General features: G+C 44.2%; 1 protein-coding gene across 1 annotated transcript in view; it reads right to left on the bottom strand.

Moving 5' to 3' along the window:
* IGF1R (insulin like growth factor 1 receptor) overlaps positions 1 to 17,936 on the bottom strand; it is a 299,110-nt gene that overhangs the window by 57,598 nt on the left and 223,576 nt on the right. The window contains exons 3-5 of the mRNA XM_059180118.1: positions 11,996 to 12,308; positions 8,066 to 8,214; positions 5,373 to 5,517 (exon numbers count right to left, since the gene is read on the bottom strand). Of these exons, the coding sequence (XP_059036101.1) occupies positions 5,373 to 5,517; positions 8,066 to 8,214; positions 11,996 to 12,308 (607 nt within the window). The remainder of the gene's footprint in view (positions 1 to 5,372; positions 5,518 to 8,065; positions 8,215 to 11,995; positions 12,309 to 17,936) is intronic.

Genomic DNA, 17,936 nt, shown 5'->3' on the forward strand with positions numbered 1-17,936 from the left:
ATCATACTATGTGCAGCCTTTTGCATTGGCTTTTTTCCATTTAGCTTAATGTTTCTGAGGTTCACCTGTGCTGTTACATCATTGTCGCAGTACTATTCCATTGTACCACATTCTGTTGATCCATTCATCTGTTGATGGATATCTGGATTGTTTCCTGTGGGTTTTTTTGGTGGGGGGAGCAGGAGGGGGCTCGGGTGGATAATATTGTTATGAACATTCACATTCAAGTCTTGCGTGGGCATGTTTTCATTTCTCTTGGGAAGATATTGGGTAGAGCCTGGAAATGCTGAGTCACATGGTTGAGTCTTTTTAAAAGTCCCAGGGAAGTATTAACACGCAGCTCTGTTGCAACATAATCTTAGAGTTGCAGGAAGATAGAATGAAACACCAAGTGTTGCAAAGTCAAGGGCTGCGGTCATAAGTGTAGAGATGCCCAAATGTACCCAAGAATTTCAAGTCTTAGAACCCTATTACCTCTATCTGCTTTTAGGCTTTTGGGGCAATGATCCTTGGTGGTACCAAAGAATCCGAAATTTTACCTCTTTCTTTATCTAATGCCCTAAGAAGGGTTCACTTCAAGGTTGTTCACCTCAAGGAACTGTCCAGATAACAGAAATATCCGGTTTTCTATTCGAGGGCTTAAAAATGAGTCATTTTCGGGACGCCTGGGTGGCTCAGTTGGTTAAGCAGCTGCCTTCGGCTCAGGTCATGATCCCAGCGTCCTGGGATCGAGTCCCACATCGGGCTCCTTGCTCAGCGGGGAGCCTGCTTCTCCCTCTGCCTCTGCCTGCCATTCTGTCTGCCTGTGTTCGCTCTCTCCCCCTCTCTCTCTCTGATAAATAAATAAAATCTTTAAAAAAAAAAAAAATGAGTCATTTTCTAGAAATCTTATACATGTGTATTACAAAATCCACTTCCTCCCTAAACAGCAGAAAAACCTGGATTTTCTTAATGTCTAGAAACACATTACATTACACAGAATGAGTGACATCCTCTAGGGAACCCAGATGTCTTAGTTCTTTTTTTTTTTTTTTTAAGATTTTATTTATTTATTTGACAGACAGAGTTCACAAGTAGGCAGAGAGGCAGGCAGAGAGAGAGGAGGAAGCAGGTTCCCTGCTGAGCAGAGAGCCCGATGCAGGGCTCGATCCCAGGACCCTGGGATTGTGACCTGAGCCGAAGGCAGAGGCTTTAACCCACTGAGCCACCCAGGCGCCCTTGGATGTCTTAGTTCTTATGGACAAACTGATGACCGCCTGATGCCGTCTGGGGCCCATTCTCCAGCCACCGGAACGTTGGAACGTGATTCTGCCTACCTCTTTCACCACCCTGGAAATTCGATTACAAAGTCGGCTTGCTCTGGATATAGACTAGAGCTCTACTCTAGCTATAGTGCTTGAATGTCATGCTCTGGACGTGACTCAGGGGTCTGGGCTGCCCAGGGGACTTGGAGGCAGGTCCCAGTTCCCGTTTGAAAAGCCAAGGTGGTCAGATGCCAAGGAACCCAGCACTTTGAATTCCCCATCAAACAAAATGTTCTAAGACTTCCATCCTACTGAACCAAATGGAGACACTTACTTACGTTTTCATTGCCTATAGAAGATAAGAAAGACAGTATTTAAAGGCAATAGTGTGACAATTAAATATCTAGGAAAAAAGGGAAAGAGCTTTGGGGATTCACATACAAGAAGAAGAAATAATGGGACACAGCAGTGGTATTTAATCTTGGCTACACAGTGAAACTACTTTGGATTTTTAAGAAAAATCAGTGATGCCTGGATCCTGCCCCCAGACATTCTGACTGAACTGGGAGTGCATTTTGGGTTATTGGGACTTTTTTTTTTAATTTTTTTTATAACCCGGCCCCACCCAAGATGGTTCTAACTTCAGAGTCTGGGAACCACTGGGATAAAAGTTATCTTGGTTTAAACCAAAGACGCACAGAAATGAAATGTCCAGGTGGCTCTGCTAACACTCCCGCAGCTCAAAGCCTTGACTGCATTCCACTGCTTACCTAAATTATAACCTCCACACCCGGGTGCATAACACCTTACGTAATTCTAATACCACTTACCTCTCCAGCATTATTTGCCAAACAGGTCCCAGGATGCCCCAACTCGCTGCTTTTGCTCTTATTGCCCTATCCTGAACTGCCTTCTTCACCCTACGCTTTCTGAGTGCTTCTGGAAACCCTTCAAGGCCCATCTCAAATGCTATCTCTTCTTGAAAGCCTGTGGGGTTGTTTTTTTGTTTTTTTGTTTTTTTGTTTGTTTGTTTTGTTTTTTTAAGATTTTATTTATTTGACAGAGAGAGAGAGGGAGAAATCACAAGTAGGCAGAGAGGCAGGCAGAGAGAGAGAGAGAGAGAGGAGGAAACAGGCTCCCCACTGAGCAGAGAGCCCGATTCGGGGCTCAATCCCAGGACCCTGAGATCATGACCTGAGCCGAAGGCAGATGCTTAACCCACTGAGCCACCCAGGCGCCCCCTGTAGGATCTTCTTAATCAGATTCTCTGTCTCTCTTCATGCCCATGGCACATTCCTTTTCATTCCTTCGTAGCTCCCTGCAAGTTCTGCTTTGCATTGTTGTTGGCCTGAATCTATCTTATTCCTTTCTTCTCTGCTTCTCTCTGACTTCTCTGCTTCTCTCTCCTCACTCTGACAGGAGTGAGGAGAGCTGGTCAAGGGCTGGGACTTAGTGTCTTTCCTGAGTCTGAGGATGCACAACAAAGAATGGAGTTGTTGCTACTGGTCACCTCCGATCCAAAGAACTGTGGGGGTGTTCGTCACAAGTGAGAATGGCCTTTACCTCTTTTAATCCTGGGTAAGGAAGGGAGGTGAGAGAACCCAACTCCCATCCAGACAAGCAAGATTCTTCAGCACCCCAGCTAAACATAGAGCATGTGGGAGGGATAGGCTGGCAGGACAGTATCCTCAGAGCTGCAGGGCCCTGATCAGCAGCAGGGTATGAAAACCTAAGGCCCATTTGCCCTCCCTAGTCATCTAAAATGTTCATGGCAGGGCAGGGGCCTGGAGTGTACTTGAGCTTGGAGAAGTTCCAAACACCTGAGCAATGGCAAGCATCCTTAAAGTGTTCCCAATTGGGACATCCAGTTTTATTCAAGCTTTAGATGATGAGAAATGTACCTTAAATATCCGTGCAAATAAAAGTCTAGTCTTAGTTCTCAGCTCCATATAAGGGCGTAATACCTTCAGTTAACCCATGGCTAAGAGGTAATCCCATCATGTAATAATTCTTCATAAAAATTAAATTCTTGGGGTGACTGGGTGGCTCAGTCGAAGCATGGGATTCTTGGTTTCAGCTCAGGTCATGATCTCAGGGTTGCGAGATCGAGCCCTGATATGGGCTCTGGGCTCAATGCGGAGTCTGCTGGAGATTCTCTCCCTCCCGCTCTGCTCCTGCCTTCCCCTCTATTTCTCTCAAATAAATAAATAAAATCTTAAAAAATTTTTTAAATTCTCCTTCCAGTTTTCCCCTCTATGTCTATCACTTGTTCAGCCTAGAAAAAGAAAAAGAGTATCGTTAAGTAGCAGGAAAAGTTGCAGATCCTGACCTGCCCCCCTCCAAAGTATTTTCCAACAGGAGGGATTCCAGAAACAAACCTACCTAGAGAGAGGGGAAAAAAACCATGCTAATATCCTCTTTAAAATTTAATACAACAAATGAGAACCAGCATCTCAAAATGCAGAGCCTCAGCATGCCATCCATGTTAAGTGACTTGTGATACTCAGGGACTGGGCATGGTGGCAGCCTCCCCAGATTTGCAAGGAGAAAAAAATTTTCTTCCTAGAGAATCAGTGTTCCCAGTGGGGAGGACAGTGTGCTTTTCAAGGACGGAATGAAGAGCTGCCCTCGCTCTTCAGCTGTATCAGAGGATGAAATTTTAAGGATTTGAGACCGACCAACAAGAGTTAGTCTGAGAAAAGTAGGGAGACTGTAAAGAAACCCTTATGGGGTAACTTTACCCAGTCGGGGAAGATAAATCAGCAAGGACAACCTTTCCCATGACCTTCCCACCTGTTTCTTTCCTAAATTATTTCCCCAAATTCTCTTTGGAAGGAATTCGCTCATTAATGGATGTCTGCTTTTATTTGAAAGCTGAAAGCCAGGCAAGAGCTGTATTTAAAGGGAGCATGAAGAGAAAGGTATATATGCGAGGTACCCAGAGGACAACTGCTGGACAGAAACTACAGCAACAAGCACCAGCTCTTATCTATCCTGTGCTGAAAAGCCTCTGGTTAGTTTAAAACCCCTATCATGAAGTTCATCTCTCCAGAAGGCAATAATTCTACCAGTGTGCAAATCCGACAGGCTCATCAATTAAATAGTTTTCTCCATTAGGATTTCTTTTATAACAAAATGAACTATCCATACTCCTCCAAATCTCTTCCATGCCAATATGCAGTTTACCCCATAACGTGGGAGTTTGGGTGGGGACACTCTGCACAATCGCCAACTGACACAGCATTGTTGACATCCTCCAGACTTAACTACTAAGAGTCCACTGCTGACCATGAGTCTTACGTAACAGCTGACTAACGTGTATTTTGTATGTTATACCGCATTCTTACAATGAAGTCAGCTGGAGAAAATATTATTTAAAAAAAAAATAAGGAAAATACATTTACAGTCCTATACCGTATTTATCCAAACCAAACCAAACCAAACTGTGCCTAAGTAGACCCGCACAATTCAAAACATGTTGTTCAAGGGTCAACTGTATTTTCTTCTCTTTTCTTTCTTTTTAAAAGATTTTATTTATTTACTTATTTGAGAGAGAAGGGGGATGGGGAGGAGCAGAGGGAGAGGGACAAGCAGAACCCGTGTTCAGTGAGGAGCCTGATGTGGGGCTTGATCCTATGACCCTGAGATCACAACCTGAGCTGAAATTAAGAGTCAGATGCTCAACTGACTAAGTCACCCAGGCACTTCTGTATTTTAAAAGATGGAATGATTTTATATAGTATAGCATTCTGGGGATAAGAGCCATATCAATGATGATTTCACAGAGGGCTAAGCATCTGAGACCCATTCCTGTTGTTCTTGACACAGAGGGTCCCCCAAAGCACTCCTTTCTGCTCTTTCCACAGTCACATCAGATACACAGCCCTTGACTGACAGGTCACCATGCCATTTTCCAGAGCAGCAATATCCCAAGGATGGAGAATCTTGGCTGCACGGGACTCTGCCCGACAGGGCGGGCCATCACGCAGGGGCAGCGGCCTTCCCTTGGCTTCCTCCTTTCATGTTTGTAATAAGAAAGAGTCCTCACCTTAGTAACGTGGAGTTTTGAAAGCATGCGACTTAGTTTGTAATAGGAGCACGTCAGCCCATGAAATCTGGCACACTTACCCCTCAAGCTGCTCCTCTCCTAAGATCTGGCGAAGGTTTTTTAGGAAGGACAAGGAGACCAAGGCATGAGAATGGCGGATCTTCACGTAGCCTGTCACCACCTCAATGAGCCCCATGAAGTTCTCCAGTTCTGAGGCAATGTTATCTGTGAGAGGAGGGGGCCGTATTAGTGAGCGTTCACGTCATGTGAGGATGACCCACTTGGTTTCTCGCCAACACATCAGGAGAATGATTCCGTGGCGGGTCTTGGTGCCTCTGAGAGACTCAGGTTGCTGGCACAGGGCCCACCATTCTTGTCAAAAATGTACCTCCCTGGCCTTGACTTTCAACGACCTCTCCTGGTACAGGGCCCCCCCCTCTGAGGCAGGGGAAGGATACTTTCTAGAAGGCCGGGTACTGTAGCTCCCAGGCTGATTAACCGAATGTAAAATCATAAATACCAGACTGCCAATTAGCTAAGGCTGACAAATCTAGGGAACGTCTTTTAATACACTCTGTCAACAGACAGCACTGCCTCCACAGTACAAGGGCATGACTGAATAAACAACATTTTCTCAGTCTCATTAGGAACTGCCTTTGCTGCATTTCCAGTTCCTAAGATACAGGGATCTATATTTAAAGAGTCCGTCTTACTAAGACTAGGAGAAAACACACCAAAATATTAACACACCAGGTTATTTGCTGGTGATTTTTCAAAATTTGTTTCTGGGCTTCTGAGTTTTCTATAATGCACACATCTGATTCTCATAATGAGAGGACAGTTTGAGAAATAGTTGCTACTACTATGTGTGTGAAAACAATGTAATCTATACACACTGTATTTTCCATCATCCTATTTAGCCTGTCTTTTCCTCATAGTTTAAAGAAAAAGGGGGGGCATCAACTTTGGTTCAACTTATGCCAAAATTACAATAGATACTATAATCAGTTGGGTATGGTCCAACTAATGGGATTTTATTGCACATGATTTGTTGATGGCTTAATGAGAGGTTCTACTTTGCTTTGAATTGATAAAAATAAAACAATAACGATCTTGGGGGGTTATTATTATTATAGATCTTGTCTTGGAGGGCTGGGGTCTATGCTTACTATAGAGTTTAATGGTTTTCTAGGAGAAATTCAAATTACAAACACTAGAAGTTGTCTGTGGTGGATATTTCAAGAAAAAGACCCCGAACTTTAAATGCAGGGTAGGATGGATGCCTGTCTTGTGTCGAGGCTGGGGATGCCCTTTCCAGTGAGATGTCTTATTCCTCTGTATCCAGGTGATTTCTTCCATTGGACATACACCGGAAGACACATTGCATCACCATGCATGAATATGTACTTATTCTTTCTTAATTCCACCCCTTCATGGATTTAATTCTTACCTTCAGAATATGAAAATTTAAAAGAAAAAAAAGGTTTAGGTGCTTAAAGGGTATGTTCTAGGAATGAGAGCATCTTTGCAAAAATTAAGAAATCTAGTAAGAACAAAAGGAAGTAAAACCTCATTATTTATTTATTTATTTGGCCCCACAGCCTAACACTAGGCTCAAACTCATGACCTTGAGATCAAGACATGAGCTGAGATCGAGTCGCGATGTTTAACCCACTGAGCCACCCAGGTGCCCCAGGAACAAAACTTTAGAAGCACCATGAGGGTAAGAGAATTCTAGCCACGTGGAAGCAAAGTTATTTCAGGAAAATGAGGAGAACCAAATGATCCAAAAGGACTGAGCGCAAACGGGTTTCTGCCATTTCTAAGCCGTAAGAGCTCAGTTTGCTCACCGAACAAACAGTACTAAGGAGAAGTAAATCCACAGAATAAATCAATCAGCCGTTTCCCACCCCACCCGAATCAACCTGCAAAAATCTATCCACAAAAGGATTTAGGGGGGGAAAAAATCCTTTCAACCTCAAGGTCTTCTTATGATTTTTATTCTAGATTATGAAACTATCATAGATCCCTTGACTGAGTGGTCCCAGTGGTGGAGAATTTAAATCTAGGAAGCCATTGTCAGTTAAAGATCAGAAGTGAAAAGATCACGGAATAAGTCCACGAGTAATGTTTTTGCACACATGCAATCACCAGGAACGCCGTCGACTACAAATGACGGTGATCCTACAGGGGTGAGGATCGAAGCTTTAAATACGGGATGACACACCCTAGTATTTTATTTTTATTTTATTTTATTTTTGCTCTCCAAAGTAAATTTGGAGATTAACCACTCTTTGGACTTAATAAAATTTTAAAGGGGTATCATTAACTTCTTCCCTTTGCACAGTCTCCTCAACACCTCCCAGGTAACCAGACCTCTTTGGGCTTGAAGCCGTGTGGCTCTGGCTCCAGCTGGAGGCTGCTGAATAACACTTTTGATCCCCCAGCCTCTTCTGGGGCTGGTGTGTGCTGGGATGTGCATCTCCTGCATGAGATGGGCCTCATGGAAAGATGAGCCATGATCCTGGGCGTGAATAAATGCCCAGCCAAGAGCTGCAAAATAGACTGCCTTTCAATCTGGTTTTTTCTTTTTTCTTTTTTTAATCCTTGAGGGAAACTCGAAAAAAGACACAGTGAGCACGAGGCTTATGCCCCATGCTGTTTTTTCCAGGCCCAGGTTTCAGGTGTGAGTCACGGAGGGGATGGAACAGCAAGTCAACAAAAGAAAACCAAGCGGTCCGGCCACCTCTTTCGAGGGGAACGGGATACTTACTGCCTCGGCGGATATTAATGAGCAAATTTCCCTTGAAGATGGTGCATCCTTGGAGCATCTGAGCAGAGGTAACCGAATCAATGGTCTTTGTTTTCTTTTCTTCCTCGCAGACCTTGGGGCAAGGACCTTCACAAGGTATGCAGTACATGCTGGTGAAGATAAAAAATCAACCCAAACCACGGAAAACTGAGTCAGGCTTCTTGAGTTAAAGAAAAAAAAAATCACGAAGACACTCTTTTATTCTAAGTTATTTGTGCGGTACACATTACCAAAGACAAATGTTGGGAAGGGTTCAAGTGAGCACACCGTATCTCATCCCAAAGCCACCCAGCCTTCAAACTGCAACCAAAAGAAGAAAGTGCCTACAAAGGAAAAGCGTGCCTCTTGTTTCCAGACAAAATATGTGATGCATCCTTGAGGCATGTGTGTATCAGAGGCTGTCGGCTGGGGAGCCAGCTGGTTCCATGTGGGAGAAACATCCTTGAAGAAAGGACACAGTGGTGGCTCCCAAGGAAAAGCGGGGCCGCTCTCTAATGCCGCCTTGCCCGGCACACCCTGGGGGAGAAGCTGGGAGACTGGACAAGGACCGGGAAAGGGACCGTGATGTCTCTGCGTTTCACTCTTGCAGTCAAGGCATCCCAGCAAAACCTAGCAAGGAATTCCAAAATGCGTGGGGAAGAACACACAGCCCTAATTTTCTTGCTAATGTACAACTGAAGTTATTTCTTGACAGTGTTTTTGCAGAAACTCGTAAATTGATTGGAATGTTGTTTTCGCGGCATGTGCGCTGAAAGCAAGAACTTCCGTTACTCTGTAATAAACTCCCGTTTCCAGTGCGATCCCACACATGCTGCAGGACGGCCAGGAGTCAGGGATCAGGGAGCAAGATCGGCATTCTCCTGCTTATCTACCATTCATTTACGAAATTGTGGACACAACGCTACTCTGGCCGCTGGACTACAGACATAAGATCAAAGCTAGGTTGATTTCCAAACCAAAGGCTACCACCTTATTGGGTGTGTATGTGTGTGTGTGTGCATGTAAAATAAATAGGACGGCGTATTGGAGAGCCAGGTGTATTGCCATTATTGTTCTTAAATGATCTTTTAAACTTTGAGAAGATAAATAAAAAACGTTGAAGGAAACTGTGTTAGCTTACATGAACGCTTTTGTGTTGTTTTGTTTTAATGAAACCTTACTGCCTATCTAAGGCAGAGATGCAGGGATTTGTTTTGTTTATAAACTTACAGGTAAACAAAACTTCCCTGCTCTTTTCCTACTTCGAAGGGGGAGAATGCTAGGCAAGGTTTCCCAAGGAACTGGGCCAAGCACAGAAGGGGAGATTTCTCTTTTCTAGAACATCATACGCAACCTTCTTATTTCCACTATGGGTAACAGCTTCCTGTCTCCACTTTTTTTGTCGTTTTTTTTTTTTTTTTGGTCTTTTATTCTAATTTATCTACACACCATGTAATGCCTCCACCCTCCTTCTTTAAAAAAAACAAAAAAACAAAAAAAACCTTTCTATCCTGAAACACAGACTCACAAAAAGTTACAAAGCATACTTTCCCCCTGCATATCAGATGGCAACATCTTATATTACTATACATGGAAGATCAAAACCAGGAAATGAACACTGGTACAATGAATGCATAATTCCGTGTCACCTTATATCCCTTTTGTGATCTTTACCCCGTCAAGATTCAGAAATACTTCAGGAAGATCTCCCACAGAGCTACCTCCTATCCTCACATCCCAAACTCCGGCCTCCTGACTATTAATCTATCCTTCATCCCAGCAATGTTGTCATTTTGGGCCTGTGATATAAATGGAGTTCTACAGTACAGGACCTTTTGAGATCACCTTCTCCCCCACCCACCCCACACAGCATAATGTCCTTGAGATCTGTCCCCAGTCGTTGTGTATTTCAACAGTTTGCTCTTTATTTCTGGCTGATTAATAGTCCACGGCGTGGATGTACCATAGTCTGTCTAACCATTTCTCTATGGTAGAACACCTGAGTTATCTTTTGTCTTTGGCTATTACGCACAGAGCTGCCGTGAACACTTGTGGACGTGTTGTTACGTGGACATACATTTTCATTTCTCTGGGAGGAGTGTCCACGAGTGTGACTTCTGGGTCGTAATGTCAAGTGTATGTTTAGCTTTCCCCGATGTTTTATTCAAACAGCAATTTCTGAACCAAACACCTTTGCTAAAATGTTTAGGAATCATCTAGCCCTTTAAAAATGTTTTTCTAAGGAAGTGCTCTGATTACGTGTTTATAGAGCAAGCTTCCTTGAATCCATTTGGATACAGGGAGGGTACAAACGGTATTAATAAATATTTTAGGGGCGCCTGGGTGGCTCAGTGGGTTAAAGCCTCTGCCTTCCACTCAGGTCATGATCCCAGGGTCCTGGGATTGAGCCCCGCATCGGGCTCTCTGATGAGCAGGGAGCCTGCTTCCTCCTCTCTCTCTCTGCCCGCTTCTCTGCCTCCTTGTGATCTCTGTCTGTCAAATAAATAAATGAAATCTTTAAAAATAAATAAATAAATATTTTAAACTCAGTGTCAAATAGGTCTTAAAGGTTGAGAGGGGTATTTATTCTTTCTTCAGGGTGTTTTGTTTTAAAACAGAAGAGATAGATCTGTAGCTTTGAACAGACTATAAGAATGGGTAGGGAAAAAAACAGCTTAGGTCTTTGAAAATGCACCGCCATGGGAGAAACACCACTGAAATGCACAGCAGTCCCCTCTTGCTGGCCCCCACTACATCACAGGACAGTGTATCCCCAGGACAAAGACAGTACCAACCCCCATTCATGCACTAGCTGACCCATCTCTGCTCCCACCCCCAGGAGGAGCCGTGGCTGAGCCTCGTCTGGGTTCCAGTCATGGCCCAGGGTACTGGGAAAGCCCTCGTAAGTTCTAAGGCTACCAATAAACTGTGAGTAAAATGCGGCAGACTTATTCTGGGTGGTATTTGCATACTTTACAGTCCTCTGGGAGTCCTTGGACACTTCGCTTTTACAAAGCATTCGGAATAATTTTTACTATTATAACAGTAAAGACAAGACAACAGATGGAAAGTTGCTCTGTGTCTAATGTTAGGAAAGAGTGGAAGTTTCATCTTTGGTTTGAAGATGAAGGAAGCGTTTGGCCCACGACAACTATTCTTTCTTAAAAGTTCTCTGCTCTACCTAGAGGAGGGAAGAACGACCCCAAACCTCTGGTCTTTCGATTCCAGGGCTTTAGCTCCGTATTTTATAACAACGCCACTACTGCCTTCTCCAAAACATAAACCAACAACAAATTTACAGGAGCCCAGCCCACATACACCAGAGGGATGCTTTTTGCTGTAAAGAATGCCTTTGCTTCCCAAGCAAAGTCTCAATGTTCAGGAAAGAAAACGAGAGAGGCAGAGAAAACTGAGAGACGGGCACGGTTGAGGAAAAGAGAGAGAGAGGGGAACAGGTGCTAATGGAAAACAGGTTACTGTAAGCTCCTGGTTACTCTTCACGGTAGCTAGGGCGGGCACAGGATGGAGTTTGTGCTAATAGACCCTCTGGCCTGCCTCAAGGACGCTGTTTGGGGCTGGGCTTGTTTTCTCTCCACCACTCCCCAGGACTTCCCAGAGCTGGTGCTGGGTGGCACCAGGGATAGGACAACCTAAATGTACCGTCCTCTGGGGTCTACCCCACACCTCCTTAGCAGGCAGCCCAGTGAGTGCGGGGAGGGGAGACTGTGACCTCTACGTACCTAGGCCAGCACAGCAAGCCATGTACTTAACTTCAAGTGGCTTGGCAGTACACTTCTAAGACACAATATAAAACAAATGCATTTTATTTTGTGGTTGCAGGGGAAGGGGGGGGGAGTTGTTGGGAGGTGGCTGGGAGTATTGGGGGGTATGGGGGGGGGCTGCATGACTGACCTCTGACTGCCGTTCCGGATGAAGCCAGAGGGGCACTCCTGCATGCATTCGCCGTTGTGGATGACGAACCCCTCCGAGTCGCTGCTCTCGGCATTGGGGATGTTGGCGCAGAAGTCGCGGTCCACGCAGCGCCAGCCCTCGAAGCGGTAGGTGTTGGGCGGGCAGGTGGGCACGCACACGCCAGAGTAGTAGTAATGCTTGCAGGCGACGCAGGCCGTGTCGTTGTCGGGCGCGCTGCAGCTGCCCAAACACTCGGGGTGACAGCACTCGTTGTTCTCGGTGCACGCGCGCTTCCCGCACGCGCTCGGGCACACTGTGGGGGCAGAGGGGACAGCGGGTGAGACTGCGGAGACTGCGAGGTTGGGTTCGGACTGCCTCGTCCAGGCCTGGCCTGCTTTGTCCTGGGTCACCGGCCACCCTGGACCAGATCGCCCCAGGGACAGTCAACCACCCACTCGCCGCCCGCCCACCCACCCACAATATCCCCACACGGAGCTTCCCAGGGCTCTGTAGCCCGCGGCAGACTTGCAATGGCAGTCTTACAGACCCCAGTCACACTTTCATTAAGGCGGGGAGAAAATTCTCTGCGTTTTGAGTTCGGCCTCTCTTATTTACTCTCTGTGTACTCCTGAGGAGTCATTAGCTCCTCTGACCTTGACCCCTCTCTTTTCACATCTATACAATAGGGGTAGTAATATCCATATGCGAGCTTTGCCTGAGGCCAACATGATAATGCAGTAGCCCAATGGGAACAATAAGGCGTATTATTCCTTCTAAAGGCATGATGTATCGTTCCTCTGCATTATGATCATGTTCCATGAAATACCTTGAAAAGCCTTAGTGTGAAGAAATGATTATTTAAAAAATTATTTTATTACATATATTATTACAAGTATTTTTTAAATCATTCAAAAAATCGTTTATTTTAAAAATGATGAAACTGGAATATTAAAGGTGATACTATTTGGGTTTACAAAATGGCTTTAGAAAAAGTTTGTGTCCGTTTCTATGTCAAAGTTCTTGCTCCCCCAAAATGATGGTATTAACTTATTCCCAGAGCCTAACTTATTATAACACCAAGTCCCTGCGTCTGATTGTTATTCTCAAATAATAAAAAAAAAGGGTGGGGGCGGTGGAGAGTGTCTCTGAGCCCAGAAGAGTCACTCATAGCATATTGGAAACCATCTCCTTTGAGCCACTCTGCCAAAACTTTACTGGAAGCAGTGTCTCAAAAGCAGAGATCCACAATTCATGTCCCAAGTAGATGAGCTGGCATTTATTTCCATAACAACAATGTAATGATCACACTCTGTGGGGCTGTTAGCCTCACTAGCAAATAAAGTATAAATCAAATAGGAAATCTGGTTTATATTATATGTTTCCTACTTTTTCTTGAGCTGGGAAACTACACAAAATTATTTAAATATGTATATTATTGAATCTGACATATATTATTTAGTGAAGATTCTATTACTGTTTTCCTTATAAACAAAATATGTGCTAAAAAAAATCAGAGATCACAGATAAATGAAAATATATAGGACATCTAATCCATCTGCCCCAAATACCCCCTTTATCAATACCTTCATGTGGATCACCCCAGGGCCCCTCCCCTTTTTAAAAAGATTTTATTTATTTATTTGACAGACAGAGATCACAAGTGGGTAGAGAGGCAGGCAGAGAGAGAGGAGGAAGCAGGCTTCCCACCAAGCAGAGAGGCTGATGCAGGGCTCGATCCCAGACCCCTGAGATCATGACTTGAGCCCAAGGCAGAGGCTTAACCCACTGAACCGCCCAGGCACCTGGCCCCAGGTCCCTTTCTATGCATGAGCATGTACATATAAATATCTATAAAAAGGAAACAAGCCATCCTGAAACCAATTTTTTTTTTTTTTTTTTTAAATAATATACCGTGAATTCGGGACGGCTGGGTGGCTCAGTTGGTTGGGCAGCTGCCTTCGGCTCAGGTCATGATCCCAGCTCCCAAATCGGGCTCCTTGCTCGGCAGGGAGCCTGCTTCTCCCCCTGCCTCTGCCTGCCATTCTGTCTGCCTGTGCTCGCTCTCTCCCCCTCTCTCTCTCTGATAAATAAATAAAATATTTTAAAAAAAATATACCGTGAATTCCATAATCACTTAACAGCTACATTTCATCTCACAGTATAGTGTAAGTTATAACCTGTCTCCTACTATGAGACATTTCGTTTACTCCTGACATTTTATTATTACAATGAACACTGCGATCTTCATGAGAAATCTTAATTATTTCCTTAGGATCAATTTCCAGAATTGACCTCACCAGGTCAAACTATCTTCTGGAAAGTTTTTACCAATTTACACCCCACTAACTACACCCAAGAGTTCCTATTTTACTGTGGAAAGGTGGATTTAAAAACGAACATCAGAAGTTGGCCATTCAAATGAACACTGTCACCTCTGAAGAAAACAGATATATTCTCATGATACTGTCAAGCTTCTTAAAATAATTTTGCAAGTTTCTCCTTTGAAATTATCCTTTTGCAGAGACCGTAGATTGCTTTCCATTATTTATTCTTTTTATCTACTTTGATAATAGAACCTTGATTTTTAATTGGGCATTTGGCCACCCAGCTAGATATTATATCTCCTAGCCTCTCTCGTAGCTAGAAGTGATGTATGTCCTAGCCAGTGAGATATAAGAAAACTTTTTTGGTTGGTAGTTGCTGGAAGATGCCTTGAAAACAGTGCGTGTGCCCTTCCTCCTTGCCGGCTGGAATGCAGGAGCAATGCATCATGCTTTGGCAGCTATCTTGGTCATGAGGTAGCCCACTAAGAAGATGGAGTAAGATAAATGGATCTTGGTCCGCCAAAAGGCTAACCCTCTGCTTACCTCTACACCTGGCTTTCTCTAAAGAGAGAAATAAATTTTTGTCCTATATATGTACCTGCTTTTCATTACACCCAACTGAGACAGACTTTCAGAGCTACTTACAAGCAAAGAAGAAAACCATTCCTGTTAGTTTGTATCACTTCTGTTTACCAGAATTGCTCAAATACTTCTGGCTATTTCCAGAAACTAAGCTACCCAATAAATAACAAGGAATAAGTATCTCTAAGCACCCCGAAAAAGTAGGTGTTATAGATAGGAGTTGTAAAAATGTGGTGATACATATATTGTCCACTTGGGTGATCATTTTGAGGAGGGTGACACTAATTTGAATTTACAAGTCTAGCATATTTGTAGTAAAGGTACACAAACACAGACACACACAGACACACACACACTCACACACACTCACATGAGCACATTGTCTCCCATCAGATCTCATACCTGAACACATCTAATATTATCAAATAGATTCCGTGACTAATTTCAAATCTATCCCGTATGGAGGTTAACTTCAAGGCTCAAGATCTAAGGAAACAAATACACTGTGTGTTTTTTAGTTCAGGTTTTTAAAGTAGTAATGGGAACAGAAGTCCATTTACCGCCGGCTGTCGATGCATTTAGCAAGTGTTCATTCAGCAACGTCCCGCACCTGCGTGCCAGACCCTGTCCTCGAGGAATGGGCGATATGCCAGGGATGTACAGGGTCGAGTGCAGGTTCATGGCACGCCCTGGGCATCAGGGATGGTTTTGAAGAGATGCTCAGGCTGGAGATGAAAGGTGAAAGACGAGGAGGAGAAGAATAAAGAAGAACACGGAGGAAATCACACGTCAATGTGCGTAAAGGTAATCTAGTCGCTGTGGCAGGAGGACTGGGTGCCCGTGAAGATAGCAGGGGGCCAGTCGCCAACTGGTGGGTGATGGGCGTCACCAGAGATTTTTGGCAGGGGAAGAGCAACAAAGGCAGCTTTTCATATTGGAAAGGTTGTCTGGGAGCTGCACAGAGGGCAACATGACCAGAAGAGGGATCAGGTAAGAGGGAGAGGAGAGACACAGCCTTGTTATGTGGCCCCAACAAGGTTTCTGTAATATTAACAGACCCGTAGATTCGTGTGGTTAACATGAAACTGGCTGAAGAACCCTGTGTTCACAGTCTCAAATGCTGGCACAAGCACCCCCTCACTCAGAGCCATCGGCCACCACCGAGCTTTGTGATTGGAGGAAGGGAAAATTGATGAAAAATCTCAGCGATCATCAACAGAAATTAACAGGGGCCACTATCTGCTCGCCAAGCCCCCTTTCCCTCACTTATAATTTAAATAACATGCTATATAAAATCGTTAAGTGTCAGGCATTAATATTAAAGAGTACTAAAAACTCAAGAGCATTTAAAAGCATAGAAAAAAAAAAATCCCTGCGCTCTTGTTGGGAATCAGCTATGCCCACATGCAAATGTTGGGCATCTCCAGTAGGAGAAAGAAAAAGAAATCCCCCAAACCTGACAAAGTATTTTTCCATTCCGATGGCAACGGCATCTCTGGGCAGTGGTCCCCCCGAGACCCTTTCAAAGGCGTGTGTTACGTGGAAAACACGGTCCGTCAGTTCTTGCCACAAGCAGCACACAGGCTGGGGAATTAGGGTTTTTGTTTCAGCAAGGAGAGCTCCTTCAGAAGGAATTTCAGCAAAGCTTAAATTAGGTGAAATCTTGTTATTTTTAAGCAGAACAATTCCTCTGAAAGGGATCACAAATCAAGGGGTTCCTTTATGGTATGGGATCCAAATGGCATGACACATATCGACGACTGGAGGGGAGTAAGAATGGGGTGTGATGGGGAGGGGAGGAGAAAGGAGAGGTGACTTGTTTGCTGGAGGACAAACTCTGTAAATAAGAGACTGCTCCAGGGACAGAAGACCCCCTGGCCGCAGCAGAACCCGAGGATTCTGGGAGGCGGGAGAACATGCAGGAAATTCAGGGTTAGAGTCCCAGAGTCAGCCCCAGAAGCCTGCTGTAAATTTTGTCTCATCTCAATGTATATAAATATTATTAGTGTTTAGGACTATTAAGGGATTTCTCAAAAAGCCCCGGGCAGTGCATCTCGCCAGCAGATGGATGGCTGTTCCATACAAATGCCAAAACTTAAAATTTAGTACAGTTACCAAATTTCCAATTACGGAGCTATGGGAGAAAGGAAAGGAACCTCTTCCCCGGCTTCCGTGGAGAAGGAACACACCTAATGTGATTAAAGGCATTTGTACTTTTCAAAATAAAGGGAAAATGGAGGCTGCTATGAACTACAAACATAAAGGGAGAAAGCAAATTTACTGTACCCATGAGAGCTTTCTCCTCATTGGAATTCTTAGAACGATGAGCAATAAAAATCAAACCCGATCTAAGCTGTTGGAAAAGCTAACGGCATGTCCCATATCTACCGCTAAAAGGATTGATTTGGGGTCCCCATCACATAAAAATGAAGGTACTGGATGTAAAGGCTCATTCTCTTCATTTTGGGGGATAGGAAATAAGTAGCACATCAGCCTTGAACTCCCTCCCTCCCTGGTGTCCTTATATTCACTAAGTTTTTTCTGGTTTTTTTTACATTTATTTTTGTTCTTCCCAAGGAGTTCCTTAACCATCTTTACTCAAGAGCAACCATTTTTAAAAGCATACAGTTATAAAGTGTTCTCACTGGAAGAGAAGGTAGAGAACTCAACCTCTTCTCAAGAAACAAAAAATGGAAAGGGGCCACTTAAGTCACCGTTGTATCCTGAATAATTTTGAAAGAATGGAAATAAGTTCATGGATGTTCGAATGAGGTCAAGCTTCTGACTCAAACACAGGCTGGTTTAGAGACATCTTAGTTATTTCTGGGCTACCCTAAGTGACACAGCGCTGTTCCATATAAAGAAAGGGACGTCTTTCCTATTTGACACGCATCGTTATGCATGAAGGTGAGTCGCTACTAACTCCAGAAAAGTGTACTTCAGTTCCAAAGTGCATCGGGACATAAAGGGGCAGAGAAATTTTACAGTTTTCTCGTCCTGCCAAGGGAGGAGGTGACTCCATCAGATACCATGGA

This window comes from Mustela lutreola, chromosome 7, assembly GCF_030435805.1.
Source record: "Mustela lutreola isolate mMusLut2 chromosome 7, mMusLut2.pri, whole genome shotgun sequence".
Taxonomy (NCBI): Eukaryota; Metazoa; Chordata; class Mammalia; order Carnivora; family Mustelidae; genus Mustela; species Mustela lutreola.